Source organism: Manacus vitellinus, unplaced genomic scaffold (assembly GCF_001715985.3).
Source record: "Manacus vitellinus isolate BGI_N305 unplaced genomic scaffold, ASM171598v3 scaffold_2_pilon, whole genome shotgun sequence".
Classification (NCBI taxonomy): Eukaryota; Metazoa; Chordata; class Aves; order Passeriformes; family Pipridae; genus Manacus; species Manacus vitellinus.
The window spans coordinates 28,131,726-28,148,865 of NW_021940208.1; the positions used below are offsets into that span (position 1 = coordinate 28,131,726).

General features: G+C 36.1%; 1 protein-coding gene across 1 annotated transcript in view; it reads right to left on the bottom strand.

Moving 5' to 3' along the window:
- Positions 1–17,140, bottom strand: part of VWA8 (von Willebrand factor A domain containing 8) — a 179,792-nt gene that overhangs the window by 98,395 nt on the left and 64,257 nt on the right. Inside the window, exons 15-20 of the mRNA XM_018071170.2 lie at positions 16,216–16,384; positions 15,832–15,909; positions 12,480–12,595; positions 11,438–11,544; positions 9,484–9,590; positions 5,600–5,671 (exon numbers count right to left, since the gene is read on the bottom strand). Coding sequence (XP_017926659.1) covers positions 5,600–5,671; positions 9,484–9,590; positions 11,438–11,544; positions 12,480–12,595; positions 15,832–15,909; positions 16,216–16,384 — 649 coding nt within the window. The remainder of the gene's footprint in view (positions 1–5,599; positions 5,672–9,483; positions 9,591–11,437; positions 11,545–12,479; positions 12,596–15,831; positions 15,910–16,215; positions 16,385–17,140) is intronic.

The following is a 17,140-nucleotide window of genomic DNA, read 5'->3' on the forward strand; positions in this document are numbered from 1 at the left end:
CAGCTGCAATGTACATTTTTATCAGTCACAACAGCAAGTGTTCTGTGGTTTAGTATCCCATTTTTTTATTATGAGTTTATCATCCGGGGCATGCAAAAATTATGGTGACAGCAAAATAATAAGATTTCACCATTAGAACAAATAAACTTAATTCCCTGATAGGAATCATGAACTGAATGCTTTGGATACATCTCTCACTAAAGGTCTAGATAAGCTTGTAGAGTTTATGTCTTTTTCTGACTTAAAGTACAACTTTCAACCCTGAGCCCTGTCAGGCTAAATACAAGCTTTACATTTCCAGCAAGGTAAGACAACTGTGGTTCAGTGGAGAGGAGCACATGAAAAATTTATAATAGAAAGAATTTGTGTGAAGAAACATTTAAAAAAATTTGATTCTTTTTTAATTCTGGTTCTTCCATTTAATATGTACAAGCAGAAATCGACACTGTAAGCAGAGACACATTTAAAGAGGATGCCTATTCTCATATGTGTACATACTGTAATGATTGTAGCAAGTAAAGAAGTATTTTCTGAGTTTTCCGCAACTGTCATACCTAATTCTCTAGACAAAAAATTTCATAGCATCTGGCCCAATTTAGCTCATTTGGAGTTTATTTTCTCCCCACTCATAATAATAATAAAAGATTGGTTCAGGATAGTACATTCCTACCTTGTAGAGGAAACTGTCTATCTTTAAACAAGTTCAGGCAGAAAAACAAGGACCCTTATTTCTAGAAAAGTTAAAATGCCAAGGACTTGCTTTTTCAAGTTTTCTGATGACTGAAATTATTACACTCTTAGTTTGTACTTAATTCAGTTTCACAACAAGTTAGAAATAAGAACATTATATTAGAAGGAAAAATCTAGTCGAGCATGTCATTTTAAATATTTAAATATTTAAGAAAGACTCAATCATTTTTCCTACTAAATTTTTCAAGAATAAAATAAATTCCTAGTGGGAGCCCAAGCATTCTTGTAAGTTGATCTCTCAGTTAAAGAAAGGCAGCAGCAAGGATGAAATTACATTCTTCTATCAGGAAGATAAATTGGCAAATGTGCCAGAAGGCTGTTACATTTCCAAGCTCTTTTAATCACAGAATGGTTGGGATTGGAAGGGACCTCTTGAAATCATCTAGTCCAACCCCCCTGCTAAAGCAAGTTCCCCTACAGCCGGTTGCCCAGGATCATGTTCAGGCAGGTTTTTGGTATCTCCAGAGAAGAATCATCCATGGCCTCTCTGGGCAGCCTGTTTCAGTGCTCTGTCACCCTCACAGTAAAGAAGTTCTTCCTCATATTCAGATGGAACTTCCTGTGTTCCAGTTTGTGTACATTAACCCTTGTCCTATCACTGGGTACTATTCAAAAGAATCTGGCCCCATCCTCTTGACATTCACCCTTAAGGTATTTGTATGCATTGATAAGATCCCCTTTTCCAAGCTAAACAGGCCCAGCCCCCTTTCTCCATAAGAGAGATGGTTCAGTTCACTCATCATCTTCGTAGCCCTCCGCTGGACACAGTAGCCATTATTAATGTATTTGTGATAGTTTAACCCTACTGTGGGCTCACATCAACACTTTACTAAGTGCTTCCAAAGATTTTGTTGTGGTCTTCTTTCAAATTATTTGCAGTATTTATCACCTTTATAGAATTCTTCGTTCTACTTCTGAACAGCTCATTCAGTAAATTTCAAGGCAATAAAATAATTCAGAATTGAGCGGTCTGTGAGCCTTCTCTATCCAGAAGGCCACAAATCCCTTGTAACTAGAAATATTTTGTTTGGTATCTTCAAAGACAACCGATGGTAGCCAAGACCTCACCTATGACTAATAAAGGTGGAAACATACAACACATCTCTTTACACAACTTCCAAATGCAACAATTTTGGAAATGTTATATTTAACATTTAAAATTGTGAGACAAAATAAAAGCGTTTCAGCCACTGCTATTTTCCAACTTTTTCCACATAAACAAATTCTGTTTATTAACATAGTTTCTCTCATATTTGGTAAAGAAAATCCAAGGTCAAGACAGTAAAAGATAGCAAGTAGTGGCCAATCCACGAACCGCACAATGTCCATCAGGAAAAATTTCACAAGAACGCGGCCTAAAAATTTTCCTTGGTAATAAGAATCAATACTCCAGTCTGTCTCATAAGCCAGACTTCTCTCAGAAGCCACTGCAAGAGCAATATGTAATGACTAAATAAACAGTCATTGCAAAGTTTGGAATAAGTAACCTTTACCGAACAGGGCTCTTGCTGTTCTTTGCCTGTTGGTGTGAAAGTAATAAGCAGTTGCTTACTCTCAGTCAAAGAAGAAGCTGCTGTATAGTTGCTTTGAGAAACTATAGATGGTCATTCACTCTCAGACTACAGGCTCATTCAGCAAGCAATATCAGAAGCCATATTTATAGCACTGGCATGTCCTTTACTTGGAAACTATTTCATAGCTGAAAATTCATATCCATCCACTGAACTCAAAGAAACCTGTTCATTTTTATATGAAATGGAAGCACATTCCAGTTAGCATCCAAAGTAAATAAACAACCACTGTAAACAAATATTTAGACAAAGCCACATTGCATGTACTACACTTATGTAGTTGGGCCATACAAGACACAGGGAACACACATGAATGAAGTGTTGTAAAGTAGTTTACTTTAGAAGCTGTTGGTATCTGTTGGTATCTAACACTTGTCTTCAAGTTCTCCTCAGTTTCATTACGAAAGCCAGTCCCTAACATCCACCAAGATAACTTAATTCTAATTCACTGAATTTCAAAGGGAATTCACTAATTGTCAAAGTCTGTATCTTGAAAAAAATATTGGTAAAAGAACTCTCATCAGTCAGCTCTTAACTAAAATGAATATACAAAAGAGACCACAATTACTTTGAAAAGAGACAGGTCTTAAGACAGCAGGAATTTTCAGTGTGTACATGTGTTATGAAAAAAGAGGCAAAAGTGGAAAACCACATTTAGACACCCAAACAAAGAAAGACTACAGGTCAAGCCTTGCACATTAAATCATAATTGAACAGAGATACTTACATAGGCATAATTTTGAAGGACCAAATTATGTCCTTAGGTATATGCCAACTCATTTAAATATCTAGGAAATTACACAAGCATTCAAAGGGATGTTAGTCATATGTTTTGAAATACCCAGGTTCACAGTATTTGAATTGTCAGTTATTACACTGAATTTCCATGATTCATTTATTCATCAACATGAAGTTTAACAGAAAGGAACTCAAAACAGCACTTTGTATGTCCAAAAAATCATTATCTTTTTCTTCCAAATGTGAAACAAAGCTACACATTGATGTATGTACCAAGCAGTGATAAAACCCCACCTTCCTATACACATCAAACTGTTAAAGTAACTGAACAGAAAATAAGAATCCTATTTTTTAATAATTTGCTTTACAAAAAGAGGATGAAAACTCTAATATCTTCAATGTGGAGTTATCTGCACATGGAGCATGAAAGCATAATTGATGTAATATGGTTGCTTTTAAAGTACATTAATGTGATTCATCACAAGCTGCACAAATTTACAGTAATATATTTAAGGAATTAGTAAGCAATTTCTGAATGGTTAGTGATCATTCCCAAGAAATCAAGAATGATTGCTGTGGTCCTAAAAGATTGCAGAATGGCAAATACAGTGCTTCAAACTTAAAAATAGTATTTCAAAAGGAAAGGTCTGTTGGCCCTTTCTTAGTTACACATAAAAACAGTGGAACAAATTAGTAATGAGTAAACCTGGAAGTACTCAGAAGTATGTTAGCAATTAAAAACCAAAACCTTTATTACTGATTTGCCAAAGAGAAATCACAGCAAATCAACTAATTTTCCAACTTAATGGTACAGCCATTCTAGACAGCTGATGTCTAGAATCTAAGCAATATGTTCCAATACTTTGACCCAGTCAGATCTTTTAACACTGTTTTCAATTAGAGATTCAAAAGCCTGGAGAAAATGTGACACACATTAAAGATGAGAATACCACTGCTGGAAAAATACCTTATATCCTAATAATTGTACTCATACAGTCTTCAAAAATCTTCTGCCAAATGAGCCCTGAGTGTACCACTGGGCTCTGCAAGCTCTTCCCCCCCACCTAGGGTTCTACTTGCCAGTGTTGAAGGTCAGCTCTGAGATGGTGTTCCTGCCTCAGTGGGATTCCTTTTGTCCCCCATGCCTTGGGAGCTGCATGTATCCTCAGGCCCTTTCCTCGGTTCCTTCCCAACCTACACTGTGGAAATGCTGTGCCTGGCCCCGTACCTTGTCGATCCCAGCTTGACCTCAGACCTGCCTCATCCCCATGGACCTGTCTGGCAGCCACAGGCACTTGGATGAACATGGCTGCTATTCCCAGACCTATTATTTTTGCTTGGACAGTGAAGGACTGCAAAACTTGTCATTAAGGACACTGTCCCTGCCTCCCTTCTCCTGTGGTTCAGCTCACTCCTGCTATTCCTTGGCAGCAGGTTCTGCAGGCAATCTGTACTATATAACATTTTAAACACCAACTCAGAAGATGGCATAGACAGCGCTGTTTATGAAAAAGAGTAAACAGATCTTGTTTCATTTATGAAATACATCAATTTCTATTTATGAAAAGATTAAACCTTTTGGGAGAAGCTGGCATCATCCAGCAAAAGTCTACAGAGGTTTCAAGTACACCACCTTTGTAAATTCAAGTAGATAACAAGGATGCTAAACAGATGAGACTGTATATTTTAATATGTGCAAACTAATAACAATTAGCATTTTATATTCCTTGCTATATAGGTTAGATCATTAGTGTCTTTTGTTAAACTTTTTCTAAGGGCTATTACAAAAGAGAAACATCTGCTAAAAAATTATTCTATCCTTGCTAAGGAAAAGCTAAGCTAAAGGAAGATTATTTTATGGGGGAAAAACCAACTTGGTTAATAAATAAATAAAGAAATAGCCATCAGCAAAGATACTAGCCATAGACTTAGATAATACTCATGTGTACATCTCTTATCTGCTACTGGAGATTTTAAAGGACAGCTTTGATACATAGCTAAGAAGGATAACCAAAGCCATTAACTGAAGATTTTAATGGTAATGATGTTACATATAACTATTATTGTGTCAGGGGAGGTTTAGGTTGGACATTAGAAAAGGGTTCCTCACCCACAAGGTGGCTGGGCACTGGAACAGGCTTCCCAAGGAAGTGGTCATGGCACTATGCCTGACAGAGTTCAACAAGCATTTGGAGAATGCTTCTAGGCAGGTGGTGATTCTTGAGGCTGTCCTGTGCAAAGCCAGGAGTTGAACTTTTATGATCCTTGTGTGTCCCTTCCAACTCAGAATATTCAGTAATTCTGTGATTAATGTTTTGACTTTTTACTCTGATAGCCATGTAAAAAACATTTAAGGCATTTACATTTTCCACAGATATGTGCCCATAAAACCCCTGGACACTATTAGATAAAGAATTAAAAATTGGATCAAATATCTCAGTAGTAGAAATGAATGCAATTTCAATGAAGCAAAACAGAGATTTAATTTCATCATTAAATAATGAGTTTGTTTCAGGTATTGTAAGAGATCTTTAACTCACCTGGTTGCCAACTAAAAGAAGATGTTCTCCCAGCAGAAAGTCCTTGAGCATATCTTCCATTACCATCATGTGCTAGAGAAACAAAACCACAATTTTCACCCCTGTTTTTATGCTCTCAAGTTTATGCATTTGCTAATGACAGCAGTACAACAGGAACTTTACTTAAAGTTTTTGAACTTTATACTTAAAGTTACCTATTTCATAGCAAGAGTCTCAGTCAATAATAGCAAAGGCAATATATCCAACAATGACACAATGACACAAAAATACAAACTCCCCACATTTATGTCCTCTGCTGTAACTGATTGTGGGTGCCTGATTTCCCTAAATATATTTAACTGTCTGTAATCACTCCTTGTACGTTTCCTTTTAGCCTAGTTGAATGCTTGTTACCAAGAGTGTAAGAACTTTCTTTAGTACACGCAAATTTTCCAGCAACTGTACCTGGAGGAAGCAAAATGTATCCTAGTAGAACATTAGAGAAACCAAACAGAGAGAATAAAAGACAGTGTACATGTAAATTATACACATATTTTATTAAAGATTAAACAACAGGTCTAATTAATGAAAAATACACTTTTTCTATTCTAATAAAATTTCATTTTCAAGGAAAATAAAGACAGGAAAATGTATGCTCAAATCTGAAAGTGTTTATATGTGTCTTACGATATGTAGCTAATTATTTTAGGTACATTTTTATTAATTATTAATTTATATGTGCCTCATTGAAGCCAAAGTGCTTGAGGTGTATTTTTACATATATTTTATATCATAAAAGGTAACACACACTGTACCTCATTTAACCTTATCTTGCTACTCACAAATAATTTGTTTAAAAGGATCAAAAGGATTTAAGGATAATGTGGCAATGCAGACTACTTTACTTGCAATAAAGTCGTGTCTATTTCTCCACTGTATCTAGTAAAAATAGGTCATCTGTAAGTAGGTCGGTCAACCTACTTAGAGAAATGAATGCTTGCCTTTAAATAAACATAAATTTTTTCACATTATCATCTCATCTCTAGTGCTTGATTAAAAAAGAAAATAATTAAAAATCAGTAGCTTTCCTGTAATTTCTGAGCATAGAAATGCTCATGTTTCTATGTGAAGGATATTTTACATTTCCAAATCTCTCTAGAACACAGGCTGGGGGTGGGGAAAGAAACTCTTGTAAATACAGTGCAATACCACAAAATCCTAGCCAGGCACGTCAAAAGACTACTGAATACTCAATTCACGATTTAATGAGAGTACTTCAAGGCAAATTATTATATTTTCTGGCATGTGTATACACTGGACATTCATAACTGATGAAAATAATTTTGACCAGGTACAGGATAAATTCTAGGAAGCCAGTTTACCACACACATTGATTGAGTTTTTTATCTTATTGCTAGGGCAAAATACATCCTTCTGATGACTTCTTTTTTAATCCTAAATTGAATAAATATGTGTACATTATGGTTTCCCTGCAAAGCACCTTAGCCACAAGAGATATTATGTATTGATACTACTTCTTTTCTGGTTTGGTTGGGGTTTTTTTGGGCACTAGGACTTAAATTAGCGTGCAGACATTTAATATTAGTTACTTACACAAAGGACTTGTAAGTAGACATATCAATATTGTATCACCTTTTGCCTTTATTCACCCATGTTCCCCAACACTTGGCCTGAAAATGGCATTTGGCGTATTACCTAAAAAACTATTTCCATCCCTGTGCCACTTGTTCTGGACCAACAGCAGTGTTCCACAGTAATATCAAATTTCACTGGAACATGAATTGTTTCAAGACCAAACAGAGAGAGGCAAAAACCTATGCATTTCATTACATTGTGCAGCACTGCAAAGGGCTGAGGACATATATTTTTCTCTGTTTCAATTTGTTTCTGTGGTTTCTAGAAAATGGAGATGTACTGCACTGAACTCAAATCAAATTTGTTCTGCAGTAGGTTTTGCTAAATGATCATTACAGCACTGGAATGACCGAACTACAAACTAGCAATGGAATATAAGAGTAGAATTCGTTTAGAAATGGGAACAGCTATCCTGACTGATATTTGGTTGCTGTTTCCTTCAGCATTTAGAGGGCAGGGACAGATACAGAGCTACCAGGGACAGATACAGAGCAGGTCATTCTCTGCAGCATTTTTAACAGAGGTTCCCTAAACAACATCTGAACACAGGTTGTTTACAGTTTTCTGAAGCTATAAGCAAGAAGGTGGAAAAAGCAATGCTAGCAGAACTCAGGATTTCATTTCCCACAGGCTCAAATTATGTAATTTATCGAAATGGCAACACAGAATAAAATCTCACACGAAATGTTAGTGGGGAAGATGAAGAAGTCTGTCATCTGTTCCCCTTGCATGGCCTGTCATCACCTTCAGTAGGTGATACCCGTGTAGCATAGTCTTTCTGTGGAGAAATTGCAAGTGAGGTAGGAAAAAAAGAATAGGAAAGGAAAAGTAAGCAAATCCACGCCAGCTCCCTAAATGAAAAATCTTCGACAAGATCATACTATCATAGTGGCCTTTCAGTAGTAAAATATTCTAAAGGTAACCCAGAGGGTCAGTCTCTTTCGAAGGATACCTTGTCTGACAGTTTTGAGGCTCCCACGCTAGACGGAGAAGAAAGCTGCTGTACACCTACCTCTACTAAAGGGATGCGGGAGAAACAGAAACTAAAAAACCTGCAGTCACAAAGCCCTTCCTTTTCCTTTAACTCACTAATCACTCTTACTTTTCACTACTACTAGGAACCTAGTGAACACCTAGTCATTAGTGAAGACTAATGACTAATTAATAAGAAAAATTAATTAAAAAGAAATAATTAATAATCCTAACTAATAACTCATTTACTAATTACTCTTCCCCTTGCTTTTCAAACATGCAATGTTAATCCTGTTGAAAGGGAGTGTACTGGGTCTGGCTGAGATGGAGTTCATTTTCCCATTGCAGCCCTCACAGTGCTGTCCTTTGCTTTGGTACCTAGAAAGGTGTTGACAACACACCAGTGTTATGGGAACTGCTGAGCAGAGCTGGCACAGCATCAGCACTGTCCCCAACATTCCCCCCATCAGTAGGTTGGGGATAGGCAAGATCCTGGGAGGGGACGCAATCAGGCCAGCTGACCCAAACTAACCAAAGGGATATTCCATACCATATGACATCAGCTCAGATATAAAAGCTAAGGAAAGGAGAAGGAAATGGGAGGCATTCGTCATTTACAATGTTTGCCTTCCCACTACGCGTGCGTCCTGGGAAGTGGCCAGAGATCACTTGTTGATGGGAAGTAGAGAATAAAATTACTGTTTTTTTCTCTTTACTTGTGCATGCACAAACTTACACTTCTGCTTTAGTAAAATGCCTTATCTCAACCTGAGAGTCATTTTCCAACTTATTTTCTCTCCTCTGTCCAACTGAGAAGGGGGAGTGATAGAGAGGCTTGGCGGGCACTGGGCATCCAGCCAAGGTCAACCCATTACAGGGAGGTAAAACTTTATGCAAAAGGCCCGTAAAACACAGTCTCAGGATGCAATCAACAATCCAGTTCTAAGAGTGGATCAGTCCAGCAGCGGCAAGACAAAAATAAAACCAGTCAATGCAACATCTGATCAAATAATTCTGAATAAAATTCAGTTCAGACTCTGTTAGTTCATATTTTATTAATGTTCAACAGACTGGTTGTAATCTCTTCACAAAGGGATGAAGACACATCTGAAATGATCACCAAATGCTGTGAGAAAAATCTAAGCCTAAAGAAACTACTTCAGAAATATATCATTAAAATTCAGTTAGTACGTTATTTACTATATATATGAGCATACACATTAGTATAGCAAACGTAAAAAAACTTTTGTAACTCAAAGTCAGAGATTTGTACTTACTTGTGCGTTTTCATAAAACAAAACATCAGGCACTTTCATTTTCTCAGCTGAGTTATAAATTGGCATTGTCACAGACCCTATCTTCAGAATCCCATTGTTTATTTCACCTGGACATTTTTCAGGAAAAAAGAAAATGCGTTACTTACAACATCCTCTAAGGAGACATGTAATCAACACCCAATATTCACGAGTAATGATTTACAAATTTCAACAAGGCTGTGTTAAAATTTCTTATTTCTGCCTGAAGAAAGAGAACACTTGGAAGAGTATCTGTTAACAAGAGGTTGCATTATCATGAATTTGAATTCTCTTTCAAACTGCAAAGAAGTGTATTACAATAAGTGATGAAAAAATGATCTTAGGGGAAAAGTATCATAAGAAATACCAGCAGTTGTGACTGCTGCCTTGGTTTAATTTCACACTCTCACTGTGTTATTGGAATATCACCAGTACTGTTAGGCTACATTTCTGCAACCCACAAGTTTTCTCACTCTCATTCTTCCTTCTCTCTCCTCCTGTCCCACTGTGGAGTGAGGTGTGAAGGTGAGCGAACAAGTGGCTGTGTGGGTGGTGGAGCCAACCTGCCACAACAGTATAGAGTCTCTGTTAATTCTCTCTTTCAGCACTGCATTTCTGCTCAAATGGGTTAATGCCAGAATATGTCACGTTTATCATTTTGGTGAAAACTGGCTAAATTTGTGCTAGTTGAAATAACCTTCAACTACAGCTCTGAGAGAAAAAGTACACTAGAAAAATTTCTTAGATCAAAAGAATCATAAATTCTGTCCTTAGGAAACTAACAACTAGGTGTAAATAATAATCTATACATTAAAAACAGTAGTAATTTTTTTTATACTAATTTCCTAATCTGGTATGGTGTAAAACTGAAAATAGCCTAATTTCTAGACAGATGTTTTTAGTTGCTCACCTTTATGGCATGAAATAGGGAAACACAGAAAATTCAAGGTAGCATCACACAACTGGCAACAGTTCAAATAATATATATAACAATACATAGATGGCTGCATATATATGCATATACATGTACATATGGTTGTACATATATATTATACTGTACATAACAGAAACTTTAATTTATACATTACAATATCTCTGCATTTACATATGTACTTTTATATAACACACACACAAATAAGCCTATAAAACTAGAATCCACATGAATTAAAACCAAATATGTGTTTACCATTGCAAAGACGTAACAGTAAAAACACAGAAGTCAAATACATCACAGAAGAATGAGAGTAGAGGTAATGCTGGTGAAGCAGAGTAAAGGAAACATTTAGTGAATGGAAAATGGCAAATTACAGTGTGCTGCCTGACAAAAGATATCAAAAGATGGAAGGGGGTCATACAACAATGAGAAAGGAGAAATGAGAAAAATGGCAGAGGCAGAAATACATGCATAGCCCTGAAGGTTACTACAAATGAATACAAGTTGGATGAGCTAAAGAAACAAAGATCTGCTCAATAAAGGTGATATGTAAAAACCACAACAATTTAAAGAGAATAAAAAGAAGAGAAACTAACAAAGAAGCGCGTGCCAGAATGAAAGCAAATCATAACACAAAATTACAAGAGTCTCAATGAGAAAAAGGTAGATTTTAACATGGGAGAGAAAGAAGCAATGATAAAAAAAACAGAACAGAGAAATATTAAGATCAAACCAAGGCTGTAACTGTACAGAAGACTAGCTATCAGTGATAAAAAGAAAAGAAAAAGCAGTATTAGAAAGCCTGAGACAATGGATCTTCTAGACTGAGGAACACAAATATGATGGAGAACAAAATTCCATGAGCTGGGAATATAGCAGACAATACAAAAGTATCAACATATTGAGAGCAGAAATGCATTCCATAGAACAAAGTCACCTTTATATGTTCAACAATCTAAGTAACATTCACGAAAAGCAGGAAAGAAGACAGCACAAGCTTACATGTGTAATCCTTTTCCTCCAGTTTCTTTGTGTTATCTGGACTCATTTCAATACCAGAATCCTGAAGATTTTTATGTAAAGCTGATCTAGCGAGATTTGGCAGAAACCTAAAACAAGAGAAATAATGGGGATGTTGTATTTTAAGTATTTTTCTTTTAAAAGTTTCCAGCATTTTCTGTAATCTAAAGATTAAATCTGACAATTTACCTGCAACTCCAAACCCCAAATATCTATTCCTTTCACACCAAAATAATCTTGCACATTTCACATATCCCTAAGGAGAGGAATTGAGCTTCATTCATAGGCAATGAACCATATTTGTGGCTGTGCGCTTATTTTGAAAGGTTTCAGTGTTATTTATTTCAATATTTGTAATGTAGGATGGATTAGGACTGGAGGCACGTAATGTCCTCATTCTGCTGCCAGTAAGAGCTACAGCAGAACTAATGTTTTTTCAGAAATACTTTTTCTCTTGATCCAGTTGACTTGGAACTCAGGTTCCAAAGAGAAAGAGTGAGCTCTGAGGTGTTCAGAACCAGGCCCTTTCAGTTTTCCAGACCTTTTGACAATAATAATTTGTTTTCTTTTGACAACGGGGGAAAAAAAAAAACACCAAAAAATCCACCAAAATGCAAGCAAACCAAAGGCCGCAAAAGAAAAACCAAAACCAACAAAACTCTAGATGTTCCTAGCTTTCCTAGATACAGCTTTCAGAACTGAAACCAACTCTCCACAAAACATCCGTTATCCTAGACATTAATATGGCTCTGCTTTGAGTGTTTTGAAACAGTGAAGTAATGTGATAATGGTAATCTATTTATATAATGTAATGAAGTATCTTCATAAAGATGAGAAAGAGTACAAAGTCCTTTCTACTTACCTTCTAGGTTTGAGAATATCACAGAAATATTTTTAAAGAAATTACAGACTTCAAGGAACAAGACGGCAATTGTATTATCCATTTAAATGCGTTAAAAGCTATCTTGAATGTTAGCAACTGACCAAAAAGCTCTTGAACTTCCACCTAGACTAGCAGGCCTACCTGGAAAGGCAGGCTTTATTAACAGCATCATAAAGGCTTTCATCTGGATGTTGTGACAGTCGACGACAAATTCGCAATAGTTGTCGAGTAGATAAAAATGAAGCCAGTGACTGTGCCTGTCAAAAAATACAAGATAGTTTAATTACTTGATCTGTGTGAAGGATTTAAATCAAACAAGTCAGGAGAAAAACATAAACCAAAAGGAATTATTTCAATTTTTCTCCTAGTTCATAGATTCTTTGTGCCTTCTACAGCAACTTCTGCTTTTTAATGGGCAAGCTTGTAATTCTGTATTTTTTGCAATAAGTCACTGTCACGGAAATCATTATGTCATCAAAAGATTAGCCTTATGATTTCACTTGGTAAGCAACAGGAAGAAAAATGTGCTGTGAACTGAATTTTATGTGCAATATAAAACCTAACACTAAACAATATTAACAATAACAAGGAGGTTAGGATCAATATGCTAAAAACTCGTCTGCTTTTCACAAACTGAACATGAGCTCCATATGTAATGCTCTGGAAAAAGGGTCTGGCAGATTCTTGGACATATAAACAAGACAACACTGGGCAGCAGTAAGGAGATTGTATCACCTCTGCACACGCCTTCTGGGCGGGTCATTACTGGAACACTGTGTCCTTTTCTGTTGTCCACATGTTAAAATAAATGCTAAAAACTGGACCTGATTCAGCAAAGATTTACAGAAATTATTCAAAGCTTGAGAAGACAGATCTCAAACACACAGAGTAAAATTTAAAAAACAAACAAACAGAACCTCAAAACAAGTGACGATGTATTTAAAGAAAGAGATAAAGACTGAGAAAGAAATCATTCTATAATTATATCTGCCGGATGAAGGTATCTAATACAAACAGGTTCCTTATTTTAGCAGGAAACACACAACAATGAGCATGATCTGATAAGTCACGCCATGCTTTGCCTGGGTCAAGTGAAATATTTTAATTAGATAATTTCAAAATGTTTCATTTGGGTTCATATACATGATTTCTAACTGCATCAAAATTGCCTTAATATATACTGCGGTTTCAATTGAAAAAAAAAGTCTTGATATTTGACATCCAGAGGAAAAAAATAGAGAAAAGCAACATTTCAAGAAGTTCAGAGCCTTTTTAACTCCCCTTATTAATTTTTGAGCATGAGAAATGCCTTAACGCAATTCTTTCCCCTGAAAAACTACCATATTGACAAAAAGGCATTTATATAAAAAAAAAAATCAGTTCTATGAAATTCTACAAAACTTCTCTCAAATTATGAGAAAGCAAAGAACAATACCTTTTAAGCATAGGTCTGAGCAATGAGCAAGAATTCTTTAGACTGAGCTAACTGCAAAGATTACTACTCCTCCTCCTGCTTTCACTGATAGAAAATTGTGAAGCATCTCCTGAACAATCATAGTTCACCACCCAGCACTGTGGAGACTGTGATATAAATGACGGCATTTCATGTGTTATTTCAAGATCTGCTCAGCCAAGCATGAAGTAAGGGCAAGGGAGAGGAGCAAGTGCTGTATCCTTGCTATCCCTACTTACTAGCCAGAACTCTCACTGCCTTTGGAGATCATACTCTCTTCACAAAAGTATCTTAAACAACTGAAAGGTTCCTAAGCAGAGCAAGTTTTGGCAGATAGGCAATAAATCACAACCTATGAGACTGCACTGATGGTGAAAAGCAGCTGGGCATATGAAATGAGGTAGTGTATTTCATATGTCATGCCACCTTGATTAAGTCCAATCTGTAGGGACGTGGGCATATAAATTCTAAATAATATATAGGTTCAGATCCTGCACTGAAATAAATAAGCACGGAGGAACAGGGCGGACCACTGAGGAAAAGCTGCATCATGTCTTTTGGATACTTGCAACTGGTAGTTAAAATTTTGGTAAGAAAATTTCCTCCTTTCTTATATGGTTTGGTATTTTTTAAATTGAACAACCATAAACTCAAAATTGGGTTAGTGACACTCTTTTTAATATATACCTATGAGACATCTAATTCAACAGGATCTTGATTGTGGTCTCCAGATTCTCTTGTAAATCAAGCAAACAATTACAACGACGCAGACAACACCTACAGAGTGAACAGTCTACAGGTACTCTATTTTTAAAAAAATCGCTCTAAACAACGGTTAATATTTCAGGATTATCTCTGGCAGAGATTTATTTATTTAGACAACTCTATAAATAGCCTAACATACATAAGGCACACATTTCAGCTCTCTGCACAGGTGTGCTATTCTCGACATGTCTTACGTCACTGCTGATCACAAGAATCCTCCCTCGAACCATACTGTGACTCACTTCTTAGCCAACATCATATAATTCATTTAGGTAATTCACAATTCTACAGATAACCACAAGTCTATATTTGGAAAGGATTTTTGTAATGCTCTGTTTAGGCATGGTATGTGTCCAAGTATGCCAAAAACAATACATTTATACATTTGATATAGGAAGCTAAATAGATAATAATAACAACTCTGTCCCAACAGTGTAATTAAACGTCTACCTTTTCACTTACTTTTTTTAAGCTCAAAAGAGCATAACAGCCTCTTTCAGCTTCTTAAATAGTAAGACTGTAAAAACTATTAACGAAGTTAAAATCATAAAAACTAAAGACAATGAATTTCCATACCAGTTAAACTCCTGGACTCCAGTAAAAATGTTTTACATTTTAGTTACATCAAAAACATGCAGTGTTTTAGTTGCCATAGCAATAATTTCTTTTTCTTTTCACTATGACTTAGCTGTATCTTTTTAAGGAATTTTGTGGTCACTTTGTCAGCAGAACTTATTTTTCTTGACATGTCGTCTTTAATAAATAGCCTATAGCAGTAACACAGCCAGGAGTTCTGGAGCTTTCCCTTTCCTGAATCTCTACTGCTGCCCACCGGCATTTATAATGTCCAGGTAGCTCCTATTGCCCAAAAAGCCTCAACAATGTCATCTATCAAATTTCCAATTACTAAAGTGAAGTAATCAAAATGTATTTGAATGCACGTACCTATTCAAAAGGCATCTCACCATGTTTCACTGTGAGTCACATATCTAAACTCCCTGACAACATGTGTACTGTTCTTCTTGATTCCCTGGAATTCAAGCAAATTCCTAAAAGATTTACTTATGCAGACTCCAAATATGTACATCATAAATCAAAAAAGTTTAGATTATGCAGTACAGTAATTGCCAGTAATAATTTTCTGGGGCTGGTTTTCCACTCAGCTGACCCTTGAAATAACACTATAGTTTAGCATGTTATACCCAGCCTTTGCTAAAACAATCATAGCAGGAGATAGTAAATTTAAGGAGAAAAAAAAAAAGAAAAAGGGCTCACTGTGGCATCATTTGTCTCTCGAAGTTTGTGCGTTAATGACAACAACTGCTCCACAGCAACACTAGGCACATTTGGAATCTGAAAGAAAAACGGCATTAATCATACTGCAAGATATGCAAGTTCCACATACAGCTATACTCAGATGCAATGAGCACACAGTTGTCACAGTTGCTTTGTGATGAAGACTACTTTCTTATTACAGTATCATTTAATATCACAATAAGAATAATACCATTAAAAGAAAAGCAGATACGCTGCTTTGATAAGATGTGAAAAGTAACTCATTTATGCTACAGTGAAATAGCAAGATATTTCTTTATGTAGCAAATAAACCTGTTCAGTAGGTGGTAGTCAGTAAGTGCCTAAAATACTGAATATACTTACCATTTTTTTAATAACTTCAATTTCTTCACTCTTGCTTAAAGATCGAACATTATGAAAAAGAAAGAGTGTCAAAAACTCTGGACCCAGCCATTGTTGGGTACTACTTCCAATGACAGGAGGTTCTGCTAAGACCACTATTCTGAAAGAAGGATGGATAGGAAAGGTAGACCTACAAAAAAAAAAAAAAAGAGTTTAAAAATGCATTACCTGGCTTAAGCAGTGAATATCAAATTTAAATTTTACAACAGATGAAAAAGAGATAAATTATTGTACTGAATCATATAACAGTATATTCAGACCATTTGCAATGCAACTTTGTTAAAAAAAAAAGGCTGCAAAATGGGACTTGCAATTTAAAAAAATTACGCACCCAACTAAGCTACAGTCTACTGTGTTGTATATCTGAAATGGACACATCTCACTCATCTGATGGACTTTTTCAAGTGCTTTACCTAAAGCAGAATGTCTCACAGGGAGAAAACAAGACCTACCAGAGCTGCAGTAATGAGTAACTTCTTGTACTCAATTAGACTGACAGAAAGGATGACACTGTAGAGACCGGCCTAGATACCATGAAAAGACAAATTTAGTAAGAGTCTAGGAGTATTCCCCTTACAGATATTCTTTGTGGCCCTTGGAAGATCATCTAGACTCTTAGTATGAGATTAATATGCCTAACTTTATAATACTCCTGAAAGTTATGCTTCAAAGACCAAACCAATCACCTCACCCCTGGCTCATTTTAGAGTCAGCATGAGGAGACAGGTCTCTCAAAAGACAGATTATGACTTACAAGAATTTAAGAATTGCTGTCCTGCATCCTTAAATCTACCCATCCAACTACATGTACCATTCCTCATTACGACAGCTGGAGATACTCCTTGGGGAAAGCACAGATGTCTAGCCACTACCAGTAGTCTATCCT